Here is a 13,626-nt window from a genome sequence, read left to right on the forward strand (position 1 = left end):
CCTGATTTTACAGATGGGTAGCAGAGGCTCAGAGAGACTTGCACTATTTCATATCCTCTTAAAGCCTCAGGGTACTTAAGAATCTTTCCTTTCTTGCCCTCTTGGTTACAGAAAAAAGGTAGGTTAATGTGAATTCTAAAGGTTCCAACACTAGAGGACAAATTAACGCCTTCCCCCCAAAATATTTTTAAAAATCTCATAAGTTTCAAGCCAATCTCATGATTCTCAGGAGAGCTGACTCATTATTTTTGAACATCTGTGCTTGGCAATGCTGCACATCCCACGCTAACACCATAACAACTGGTCCACCCTCTCTCTACTGAGTTCCTGAATCCCACTCCCATGCCTTAACCTCAAAACCACCTTGAGCTTCTCCCGTACTGCTAGTTCCCACAATACTTTCCTTAAAGCCTCCTCTCCTGGAGGCAGGGGATTATGGGAGAAACTTCACTTTAACCAAAGGCATTTTCTATTCCTCCTGGGTGCAGAGAAAAGCTTTAAACCATGACCTGGGTATGTCCTAAAGGCGCAGAACCGAGAAGTCAACTAACAGAACCCAAACTTCATTATGTTTTAAATCACATGATTTTTAAGCTAACCTCACGATTTTAGAGACCAGACTCAGGCTTACTGCCTGCACTGGGTTGGTGATACAGGGCCCCATGTCCTGCCTGCTGCTCCTGGGCAGGCACCCAGTGCAAGGCTGCGCTCAACCAGCTGCCCTGTCCTCGCCCACCCTGACCGCACCTTTGTGTCACATCATATCCCCCCCGGCCATTCTTGGACACCCCCGACTCAGGGCCTTTCATGGGTGTCGTGTCATGTCATGGGGCATGGGCGTACGATAAGGGTGGGTATCTGTTTGACTGACACTCTCTTTCATTCCTCACATCCATAGCTTACCCCCCTCCCCGCCAACAGGGTTGCGGCTCCTTTAAGAGCAGAAGAGGGCGCCATCTTAGGTACCTCCCCCATCATGTGACAAAGGCAGCCGCCATCTTAGGCTCCTTGGTTGTACCTTCCCGGGGTCACGTGAGGCAGGCGGGCCAGCTGGCAGCGGCGGAGCGGAGAGGGGCAGCAGCGGATGGGCGCCGGAGTGATGGGGCAGTGCGGGATCACCTCCTCCAAAACCGTCCTGGTCTTCCTCAACCTCATCTTCTGGGTGAGCCGGGGGGTCCCTGCGGGCCTGGGCTGACACGCTTACCCTCTGCGAGGGGCTCGGTGCCTGCGGTGGGGCTGGGGGCCGAGGGGTTCTTGACTCGCTCCCCTCAGTCCCAGACCCCCCTCCTCGGCTCTTCGGCGGGGGGGCTCCGCTCCGGGCCGGGTAGAACCTTCCCTCGGGCGGGCAGGAGACGGGGGTCTAGCGCGGGAGCAGCGCCCTCGTGTAGCTTGGCGGGGTGCTGGGGGCTGCCCTGAGCTGGGGTGTCTAGTCGGACGCGGGCTTGGGAGCCCCCGCGCTGTGGCCCTGTCGGGGCTGTGCCTTGCTAAGGGCGCCGGGGGCTGCCTGGAGGGTGAATAATGCTGGTGACTGACTGGGCTGTGTCACTGCTCACACTGCCTTCCAGCAGATAAACCCCCCAGGTCTCCCCATGGAGGGGAGAGGCTGAAAACACTCATCTTCTGCTTTCTAAATAAGTTATGTCGCTTACAAGATACCTTTTCCAGTTTGGGGTCACAAAGATTCAGTAAATGCAAGTTAATGTGATAGGTGGGCTGCAGGGTGATAGGGATCTGAGAGGTACCCTAAGAGATTTCCGAATAACCGTACTTGATTTGAGCCTGGTTATGAAGTTTTCGTTTTTTAGATCTCTCTGCTGAATTCATTCACTTTTCTCAGTGTTGTTTGTGGTCATTAATTTCCAACCATCTAGCTAGGGACTATATCCCAAATAATGTATGGTTGGGAGCAGGTGGGCACACACATTTCCTTGCAACCCTTTTAATGGCATAAAGTAGTAATGTGCCCTTGCATTATAGTCTCTATGTAACTAATCATAGACTTTTTTAATTTCTTGCAATAACTGCAATACTTTACCCTTTCTCTGAATCTTAGCTGCCTTAGCTAAAAACCATGCAGACAGGAAGACCAAAGCTTATCTGGGTTAGTAGAATAGTAGATCTTTGTAAGCCATGTTTCTAAATGTGGGCAGATTGTGCTATATTGTTAACATAAAACACAGTGTCATGTTGGCTATATCAGTACACCCTAGCTTAAGTAAAGGAAACACAATTTACAAATGGTATGGTGGTGTGTTTAAAGTGCACCCTTTCCAGATGGATGGATTGGAACTGGGATTACAGTAATGCAAGATTGTTGTCCCAGCTGTTCAAAAATCTCAGGCTTTGGAAGGGGTAGTGGGTAATAGAATATTAGAACACAAATAACGTTGATATAAATAGTTTCACTCTTCAAAATGGGGTTGGTACTAAATCTAATATCCCCATGTTCCATGGTGTGTGTGTTGATCTTAAATGTTTAAGGTGAAATTTCTCACTAAATATATATTTTAGTGACCCAGGGTGGTCCTGCAAAATCTGTATATATGTGCTGCCTCCTGTCCCAGCATTTCTGACTGGATTTGCTTACACTGAGATGAATCATACACTTGAGGTTTGTTTTTTTTTAAATCGAGTAATGCATGTGCCATTTAGCCACAATAGCCTCTATAATATCACTATTCATTTGGAGCACAGTGTATTGTTGGGTGTGGCTTTTAAAGGTAGGTTTGTGTTCTGTATTATGCTAAATATACTGTAGCTTGAACCAAATATTCATCCTGTGAAATTGGTTATACATGGTTGTAACTAGCCATGTAATTGTGTTGTAACTGGTGTATTTTCAGAGAGTTAAGAACAATCTATTTTAACTTGGTTAAAGATATAAATTGGATTAGCTATTGATTGAACAGAACTGAGTTTGTGGTGTCATATGACTGCTTATCATAGGTTTAGTGATGTCTTAATATGTTATGTACTTGAGAGAGAATTTTTTGCATTTACTGCCTCCGAGTATATAATTGTATAGTGACTCATTTTATGTAGTGACTGTTCAAGTTAAACAGTGGTTGGACAGCTGACTACTGTCATGGGAATCGTTCTGTGCAGGGTTTTGAGGTTCCTGATTTACAGTAATGTTGTTACCTTGGTTTGTGTTGAGAAACTTGAGAATGCATCATTTAAAACGTTGTGAAATAGTGTCTAGTACCATATGAAAATGTCTAATCATTTTTATTTCAATGGGTTTGTGCTCCCAAAAATTGGATATTTTTTGGTAGGGAGTGCATTCAGGGCAGTTCTACTAATACGATCAATTGATGCTTAGCTGCCTGGAGAAGAGGGTAAGTATGACAGAATTCTGAATTCAGCTGGCTTGTGTTGTGATTTTGGTTTCACAATTTGTGGCATCAACATGGGGAATCGTAGATTACCTTCCTTTGCAAACATCAATTCTGGGATTAAAAATCTGGATCTTCAACTTTAAATGCCAGAAGAGAAGGAAAAAATTCAGCTTTTGTTCCATCATCTAAATATTGAAGCATCCAATGAAGTGAACTGTAGCTCATGAAAGCTTATGCTCAAATAAATTGGTTAGTCTTTAAGGTGCCACTAGTACTCCTTTTCTTTTTGCGAATACAGACTAACACGGCTGCTGCTCTGAAAACTAAATATTACTTGTTGCTTCCTGCTCTGGGCTCAACATATTGCATTAATATTTGGGGTCAGCTTTGTTGGTTAAGTAATATGTTCCTTATTATCTCAGCCATCTTCGATTTTTCATCTTTGTGTAGTTCCAGTTCTGTTAATTGGATCCTCCAGACTTTGGCAGTAGATTACAGCCTGCAATCTGTCAAATAACTCTAAAATCTCCTGTGACTGGTTTTATAAATTTAGTCCAACTCTGAGTCTCCCGTAAAATATTGTTTGATCACAGTTTTCATCATGGTCCATTCTCAATACAAATACAACAAACTGCTGTTGGGTGTCAGTGTAGAGCTCTCAGGAGGATTGTCTACCAACTTTCATCAGGGAGACTGGGTCGTAAATTCTCCTTCTTTCTATCCATCAATATGCAGATGCATGGTAGTTGAGGAATTGGAACTTCCATAATGTGTTAACTCTTGAGTATTGTTGCTTTCTAAATACAGTTTAAATAGTGTGCTTGAATGCCCCTGATGTTTCGAATGATTGCATCTGAGAAGCTCTCACTTTTCACTTTTGTAGTCTGAAGACCTTTTTGTACTTGTCTCTACAATCTTGTGTCACATCTTCAACTTGGTTCTGTGTCTTTGGTTTTTTGGTTGTTGGGCCATTTCTCATGTTCAAACAGCCATCTTGTGTTTAATGCCAATGCTTATTCTTTCACTTTTTTTCCCTTTAATACTTCCTCTTTCTTCATCTATAGCATCTGGTATTGGACCTGTGAGTTTTAATCTATCTAAAAAGAAAAGGAGTACTTGTGGCACCTTAGAGACTAACCAGTTTATTTGAGCATGAGCTTTCGTGAGCTACAGCTCACTTCATCGGATGAAGTGAGCTGTAGCTCACGAAAGCTCATGCTCAAATAAACTGGTTAGTCTCTAAGGTGCCACAAGTACTCCTTTTCTTTTTACGAATACAGACTAACACGGCTGTTACTCTTAATCTATCTAGAGCAGCATATCCAGGGCAAAGTTCACTTAATGTTTTTTTTTCTTGATCATTTTATGCTCCATTGAAGATAATGCTTTCTTAAAAAAAAACTTGCAACTTTTTTTTTCAAATTCAAGTCTCTGTCTTTCAGTATTAATGGCTGATCAGTAGTTGATCTCTGCTGTTTGGGGACAGTAGAGACTTTGTGAATTAAGCCGATCTTGAAGAGCTGTTGTAAGGCCTGGAAGAGGGACTTAAAGTATCATGTTTAGATGTTTGACAGATAGCACTGAGAATATCTTATTTTCAGTATCCCCAAACTGTCCAGGTTTTGTTCTTCCATTTCATTACAGTTTCAATTAAGAAGAAACAGATCATGTACTACTTGAGATGAGCATGAATCTTTTGTATCTTGCTATAACTCTTGACAAGGTTTACTTTAGTGTTATTTTCACTGTTTCAGTTTATTCTTTTTCTGGTTTCTACCACTTATGTCAGTTATGCTAGCATGTAATCACTAAATGCTAATCACTCATTTGCAGAACAGATCAGCAGCATTTCTGTTTCTTATAGTAGAATAAGAGAGTCACCTACTGAACACTAACAATGAAGACTGAAAAATGAGATGGGCTATTCATTTTCTTGCAGCCCTATGTTATAAAATCCCCTGCCCATCTTTCACTTTTCCTAGAATCTAACATATCAAGTCTGCTAACAGGTAACCACTCCAGCCACTTCTAGTTCTTCATCCAGTAACTTAATTTTACTCACAAGGCTGCCTTTGTCTCCAGTCACCAATGGCTATGCCCGTTCCTCCTCCCCATTAAGCTTCTAGCCACTTCTGTTACTCTCTTACTATTTCCTAGTACGCACTGTAGAAACTTTACTGTGCTTTTATTAACTTTTCATAGACTACCTATCAACAAAAATGGTCCAGTCTCTCCTGGAAGCCTGCATTCCCCCCTCCCCCAGTATTCGGGTTCTTCATTCATTTTATCCTGGTGATACCGCTAAACCTATATTCCCTTATTTTTTCATAGAAGGTTGCCACTGAGGCAAGTTTTAGCAATTGGATATAGGTGAGCTGGTATGAACTGACACCGTTTTTTGTAGGGCTGTGATACAGCCAGCTTGATGTATCATCACTGGCCTTCATGCTCCTTTCCAGGCCTCTAGCTCAGAACTTTCAAGATATACCTGTTCTCCATGCTGTGAAGATCAAGAATTCAGAAGTGTCTCTTGAATCGATATACTGTGGACAGATGCATTAAGTCAGGGGGTCTCAAACTGGGGGTTGGGACCCCTCAGGGGGTTGCGAAGTTATTATGGGGGGGGGGGGAGAGTTCATGAGCTGTCAGCCTCCACCCGAAACCCGCTTTGCCTCCAGCTTTTTATAATGGTGTTAAATATATTTACAAGTGTTTTTAATTTAGAGGGTTAGGGGTCACACTCAGAGGCTTGCTATGCGAAAGGGGTCACCAGTACAAAAGTTTGAGAACCACTGCATTAAGTTAAACTAGGGTGTTGAAACAAGCCAGCATGATGATTTCATCTTAATATGAAATGGTATATTTTAGCTGCCAATTATAACATGAATTGTCTAAAATATAAATATGAGGCATTCTTAAAAAATTAAAGGTACCTTTACAAGGGAACATTAACAGCAAATATCAGTTACAACTTGATCCTCTCAGAAGGGTCAACCCCCAATAAGTAAATATTGAATTGGTCTACCGCTTATTGATGTTTTCTTGCCAGAGATTAATGAAGGAAGAAAGCCTTTAAATTATAAAGCTATATCTCACCGATATGGCACAAGATTGTCTTGTGCAACCAAAGGACTGCGCATTCTTTTTAAAAAGCTAGATTAGCAATATCTAAATCTTAGACATGGCAGATATTTATGAAGAAGGAATTTAGCTTTTGCTAGTACAGATAATTGAACATCTGAAGTTAGACAGCATCCACCAAACTTTGAAAGAAACAATAGGAAATCACTAGTAAATATTTCCAGAGAATTTTAAACATAACTACAATGGAATAAAGAGATGCTAAAATCTCATTAAAGTTTAAGATAGTAAATGGTACACTCATGAGCATGACTTAGTCAATGGGATAGATTCTGGAACTAACTAAACACAGAATAGGGGAACGCACCAAGTTGTAGTTTTAAGGATTGTTGCTATACTGCCTCACAGGGATTGTATCACTGCCTTAGTAAAAAGGCAAAACAAAAACAGGTATATGATCCAAGACCCCTGTTGCATGGATGCTTTTCTTTACTCAGTAGGCTGAAGTCCAGAAACAGCTCTGCCTCTACCCCAAAATACCACTGGGGAAGGCTACACAGTAATAAAATTGCAGGAAATGCTGCTGACACTGGAGAATCTGGTTCCTTCAGAACAACTCCCTCCAGGCATTGACTTCAAACCACAACGCTGGTGTACTCTAAATAGAGCGAGAGGTGGTATGGCAAAGATTGGTGACTGTATTACCACGTGGAAGCTGAGGAATGACTCCAAATGTGAATGTGGTAAATGCAGGCAAATATTTGAACACTGCCTGATGCAGTGCCCTCTGTCAACATCCTGTATTCCTGAGGAACCGATAACCTATGATGATGTGTTGTAAAAAATGAGGCCGAGTAGCTCAGGAAATAGATAACATACTTAAGATTACTTATAAATGGGGATATTTCAGAATAGAGGGATGTGCTCATACAGAGAAAAATACTGTTTGAGAATAGCCATTTTTATCAAACAATATTTGCTGTTTATAATATATTTCTAATCAGGAAAAGAAAACAAATTTACTGGGGGTAAAAGTCTGGAGAAGAGATGATGTATGTTATTGACTCCTGATATACTAGGAGCTTAGGCAGATAAGTGGCTTATGTAAATCAATGACAAATGCGGTCAGAGCAAAAAAAAACAAGGAAGGGGCATGTATCTTCTAAATGCTTTCACATTAGAACACTGAAACATGCTACCTAATTCTTGTTTGGAGGTCTCCAGCATTCCACGTAAATCCAGCTTTCAGTGAAGAAAGGAGACTAATATTAAGGAAAATGGGAACTGGTTCTAGTAGCATTTCTATTGTGTAGCTTCTTCAAGTGTCTGTAGAAGTAGAACAATCACTGCATCTATTCTTTCACTGTGACAACTCTGCTGCAGTAGTGGCAAAAGTAATTTTTAAAAACTATTAGTATTGCATGATCTTGGGCCATGTCTACACTTGCAAGCTTACAGTGGCACAGCTCTACCAATGCTGCTGTAAGGTTGCTTGTGTAGCTGCTCTATGCTGATGAGAGAGAGCTCTCCCATTGACATAATAAAATCACATAAATGAGTGGCGGTAGCATCCCCCATCAACACAATTCTGTGCTTTGAGTGCTTATGCCAGCGAAACGTTTATGTTGCTCGGGGAGGTTTCCACTGCTGTGGAAGTGAAGATCAGCAGGGCACTTTTGCTTGGAGGAGGGCGTGTATTTTCTGGGAGTGTATACATAAACCATGTTTAAACTTTTTAAACAACTGATCATTTTTAAAACTGTCCTCTTGAAACTGATATGGCATGTTTGAATTATTTCATTTGTTTTGTTTTGTGACAGATTATCAGGCAACACATGTAGGCCCTTGAGCCTGGGAAGATACACATGCTCAACTTGCGGGGAGGGATAGTTCAGTAGTTTGAGCATTGGCCTGCTAAACCCGGGGTTGTGAGTTCAATCCTTGAGGGGGCCATTTAGGGATCTGGGGCAAAAATTGGGGATTGGTCCTGCTTTGAGCAGGGGGTTAGACTAGATGACCTCCTGAGGTCCCTTCCAACCCTGATATTCTATGAACTTTAAATCCACTAGTAGTCCTACTGAACTCCATTAAATAGTCATGTGTTTTTAAGTTGTTGCAAGATCGGAGCCTTTAATGTTTCCAACTCCTGAGAGTTCTTACAATATTTGTTTTCATAGTGTTTTTTTTAAAATGGGGCTTATAGCCAGTAGCAGCAAAAACAAGTTGGAAAGCTAAATGTGGTATCACTGAAGGGTGTGGGATGGGGTACGGGCTATGGGCTGGGACCAGGGATGAGGGGTTTGGGATGCAGGAAGTTTGACATATAATTTTATCCAGCAAAGGAACACTTTACTGCATGGAAAAATCTTCATTGTTCTTGTGCAGTACAAGGAATCTGGAAACAATAGAGAATCAGGTCAAGTTACAAACGTTCCCCATGAACCAATGCATACAGAAAGAATGAGTGTGATAGGTCTCTCTCTCTCTCTCTCTCTGTATATTTGAAACTTTCAGGCCAATGGTCTACTGCCTCTTGTAATTAGAGATATTTTGTATATATAATGCTAAGTGCAAATGAATCTTAGCTCAGCCTTTGCTTACGTGGCAAAAGTAATGTAATCTTTGTTCTGAAAAAAGAAAAGGAGTACTTGTGGCAGCTACAGTTAAAGTTAATTTAGCATGTATACTTGTGTTATGTTGCTTTAGTTTTAAAACAGTCTAAAAATCATGAGGATCATTACTACCTTATACAAAAACAATTCTTTCTGCTTATTTGCAAGCTCTTCTGAATAAACTGCATGTAAGATCTGGCAGTTGCTCTAACAATCTTTCAAAGTATACAGGTTATGAAGGATTGTTAGGTTGTCAGATCTTACACTGAAACAGTTTATTCAGAAAAGCTTTCAAATAAGCATCAACATCTTAGTATGTACAAAAGGTAGAAACAAGAGGAATATCTTAAACCCCATTTGGATTTATTAACTCTTACATCTAGGCCAGATCAGACCCTGAAAAAAGACTGATCCAAAGAACTCAGTATGGTTTACTTAGCTTCTCCAAGAAACACAATACCCTAAATAGTCATTCACAAGGTAGCCTGTGACAATTCTAGAGAAATTTTTCAGAGTAGCAGCCGTGTTAGTCTGTATTCGCAAAAAGAAAAGAAGTACTTGTGGCACCTTAGAGACAAATTTATTTGAGCATAAGCTTTTGTGAGCTACAGCTCACTTTGATATTGTGTGATGGTGTATTGTTTTCAAAGAATGATTATATAAATATACAAAAAGCTATTCAGATAATCTTCCTAATGTTCAGCCATTTTTCTTGTACCATCCTAACAACTCCTTTCTGGCCTGTTGATGCACATCACACTTTAGATTTACCAAGCTCCCTTTCCCTCCATATGCTTATGTGCAAAGATATATTTCATGGTATGTCTACACTTATGGCAGTATGTAGAGTAGACACCGCGTGCCCAATTAGCACAGGTATAAATAACGTGGAGGATGAGGCATAGTTTAGATGGGTAGAGTACAGACACACCAGAATCCTAGAATGTATACCCTACATGGCTCTTTGTGCCCAGCAGTGCCTCCCACATATGTTCTTTTAAACATGTAGTGTCACTCTGTCTCCCTGTTGCCAGAGCCATTCACTGTGGTGTGGAGCTACATGTACCCTACATGCCATCACAAGTAAAGATAATCATTCTTAAGTCATCCCTGTGGCACTGGTCACTCTGCCCTTTTCTGAACCCACTCTCGTTTGTGGGTGTTGTTTTAATCCATATCCACTTTGTCCAAACAGATTTAAGCCTAATTATTACAGCACACAAGTTTAATTGACTTTCCTTGATTTGGGTATTCATGAAAGGTTAATACTTATTTTCTCTAGTTCAATTTCTAATATTGCTTTTACGTTCTAGAGCATTATATATGAAATACATCTGTGTGAATCATATGCAATGCATATAACTGATGTCAATTTAAGTGATGTTACAGTAAGAAAAGTGGCTATCACTGAAATGGCATCTGTTTCCTCAACCCATCTGTTTTCTCTGTGTTGCATCTGACTAGAGCAACCAAAAAGCTTTTACTAACTCTTACTGTAGAGCCATTGCAGTGCTGCGAGTGAGCCAGATTCTTTTCTAACTCGAACAACAGCAGAGTTGTTAAGAGCTCTGACTAGAGTCTGATGGTGATGTGAGTGCCAGAAAAAGATGACTTTAGATCTTAGACTAAAAGAAAGGAGTACTTGTGGCACCTTAGACTAACAAATTTATTAGAGCATAAGCTTTCGTGAGCTACAGCTCACTTCATCGGATGCATACAGTGGAAAATATAGTGGGGAGATTTTATATACACAGAGAACATGAAACAATGGGTGTTACCATACAGACTGTAACAAGAGTGACCAGGAAAGGTGAGCTATTACCAGCAGGAGAACAGGGGAGAGGGGAACCTTTTGTAGTGATAATCAAGGTGGGCCATTTCCAGCAGTTGACAGGAGCAGTAGGGAGGGAAATAAACAAGGGGAAATAGACTGGGTTTGCAAACTTGTATTTTTGATAGAAAAAAGACACTGAGATTTTATTCTTTGCGTCAGATTTTAAGCATATGTTAAGAGATTGTGTTCTTAAATTTAATTTGACAATACATAAGATAATTCTGCTTCTAACTTAAATCTTCTGAATACAAGTTTTAAACTAGTATCTTGTCTGATCATTATTTTAGCTTATAAGAATTTTGGTTGCAAGCTTATTTGGTTTGAATAAATCTTTTTCTAGCTGGATGGTCTTTCTCTGCTATATTGATACATACCCTATCTTAAACAGGTTGTAAAAACACACAAAGCAGCAGCAATATGAGCTTGATATTCATGAATAAGGATAGAAATTTGGAAGTCAATGTGTGAGATTAGGGTGGAGCAATATGTTGATTCACTTAAGATCTTATCTTCCAATGTAAATTGATGTTAAAGATTCTGGTGAATGGTAACTTAAGTGTTTAAATGTTCTTACATGTGCAACGCTAGCTTTTAAGTCTTCAGTTGCTGTAATTTAAGTGCTTTAATGAAAGTTTTTACTTCAAAATATTCATTATGATATTACTTTGATAAGCACTACATGTTTTATTCTGGATCAGCATTTTGATAGTATTCGTGGAACTCATGTCAATTTTTATTTTAGACAGTACGTCTCAAACTGTAAAAATTGTAGAATCTCAACAAATTCCAAAGATCCTAAGATTATAGGATTGACAACTGCTTTGCATTAAAAAAAAATTTCCTTCCCAAATTATTCCTATGAAGCTATATGCTAAGTCTCAGCTCCCCTTCTGTGAACTGGGTTTTCTTGGGTGGGGGAAGAGAGAAGCCACTTAAAATTCCATTTAAAACACAGCAGAGAAGGACAAAGAGGCTCACAAATGGTACTGATTTCAGTCTTCCTTTGCACTCTCTTCATATCTGGTGACAGCTGCAGATGGTTTTTCCCTGTGCCACCTTGCAAAATACCACATTTGACAAGCCTCTTAATCCTTTGAAGTGGGGGATGACATCACTGGCACATTCACATGTTTCATTGCTAGGCAACACTTAATGTAATTCCATTGTTCCATGGCTCCCCTTTGGTTCTTCACTTTATATCCCAAATGTGCATGTCTGCGTTCCATTCTGTACATAAAATGCTAGCGTATTAGAGTTAAGCTAGAACTTCTAGTTGTCTTCCCTGTGCTAAGCAACTAGTTTGGAAGGAAATAAGCCATTAAACATAACTCTGCTAAAATGTCTCATTTTTGTGTTTTGCCCCGAGCTGATTTTTTTCAGTTTAGTATCTATGTAGCACCTTATGTATTCAGTGTTGTGCAAATGTGAACTTATTAGATAACTAATTGGAAGAGGTGTTGAGATTCGTATTACTTCCATTTTATAGAGGCAGAGGTGAAATACCTTGCCCACGGCCACGCAGTGAGCCACCAGCAGAGCCATGATTAGACTTTGAGAGTGCCTGAATCTCTCATCCTTGTTTGTTCTTTCAGACTGTTACTCTGAATGCAATGTATAGTTGGATTTTCTGAATCTTCTGCATTTAACCTGTTGTTTCAGCAATCATATCTCTCAGCCCTAACACTTCTATTATGGTAAATTCATGTAGTTTATGTGAAATGCTAAAGCATAGTAAGTCAATTTTGCCTATGTTTTATGCTGTGACAGGTGGGAGGGGAAACTTTTTTAAAGCATACTTCAAAGGTCTTCAGATATGTTAATGGCCATTTTAAATTCAATTGTTCTCCATGTCCCTTGAAAGTAGGACAAGAAGGTAATGCCCTTAATCTGTAGCAAGGGATATTTTAAGGTAGATATCAGAAAAACTTTCTAAATATAAGGGTAGTTAAGTTCTTCAATAGGCCTCCAAGGGAAGTTGTGAGTTCCCCAGCATTGGTGATTTTTAAGAACAGATTGGACAAATGTCTGTCGCAAATGGTCTAGGGTTTACTTGGTCCTGCCTCAGCACAGAGGATTGGACTTGATGACCTCTTGTCCTGTCCAGCACTACATTTCTACGATTTGTAAAACAAAAGTTGGTGGAGGTAACAGGCAGGTGTAGAACCAGAAGTTCTTTAGCTCATTTTAATCAAGTATCAGCTCTGTAAAATTGAAATACTTGTACAACCGAACAGTAGCATTTGTACTTCTTTACCACTTCTGTGGCTCCTATTCTCAGAAAAGTCCTGAGAAGTTGTTTGGGTCCCGTGTTGTACATTCAAGAGGACCTGTAATGGTAAAAATGTCTTTATCCTTTTTTTCCAAAGATTTGTATTTTCTCCACATGAGAATAAGATCTGCTTATGACAGCAGGAGCGTAGTTCTCAAATAGCTTCTGAAACTTTGCAGTAAGAGGAAACTTCAGCTGAGACACAATTTGTTTTGATAGTAAACTTTCATACTAGTTAACTGGCAGATTATTCCCTCCTCCCCTCAATATTTTCTGTCCTACATCACCATGAAGTCTAAAATAAATTACACACAGCCAAAATTTATAGCTTTCATTGTTAACTGACATGCTCACAGATTAAGGCTAATATAGTCACTAATGCCTTAGGTGAGCAATTCCATTTTTAGGCACTGATCTGGGACTTAAACTTATCCAAATACTGACTTATTTTAACTTTATCCCTGTTCATATCTTACCATGTTTACTACACCA

The 13,626-nt window shown here is 40.0% G+C and overlaps 1 protein-coding gene across 2 annotated transcripts in view; it reads left to right on the top strand.

Moving 5' to 3' along the window:
• Positions 1-923: 923 nt before the first annotated feature.
• Positions 924-13,626, top strand: part of TSPAN3 (tetraspanin 3) — a 37,926-nt gene continuing 25,223 nt past the window's right edge. The window contains exons 1-2 of one of the 2 annotated variants that reach the window (XM_043523919.1): positions 1,040-1,162; positions 2,512-2,611. In XM_043523919.1, coding sequence (XP_043379854.1) covers positions 2,594-2,611 — 18 coding nt within the window. In that variant the 5' untranslated portion in view covers positions 1,040-1,162; positions 2,512-2,593. Of the gene's footprint in view, positions 1,163-2,511; positions 2,612-13,626 lie in introns of both variants that reach the window. The other variant, XM_007068367.4, reaches the window with a different exon arrangement.

The sequence above is a fragment of the Chelonia mydas genome, chromosome 10, assembly GCF_015237465.2.
Source record: "Chelonia mydas isolate rCheMyd1 chromosome 10, rCheMyd1.pri.v2, whole genome shotgun sequence".
Lineage (NCBI taxonomy): Eukaryota > Metazoa > Chordata > Testudines > Cheloniidae > Chelonia > Chelonia mydas.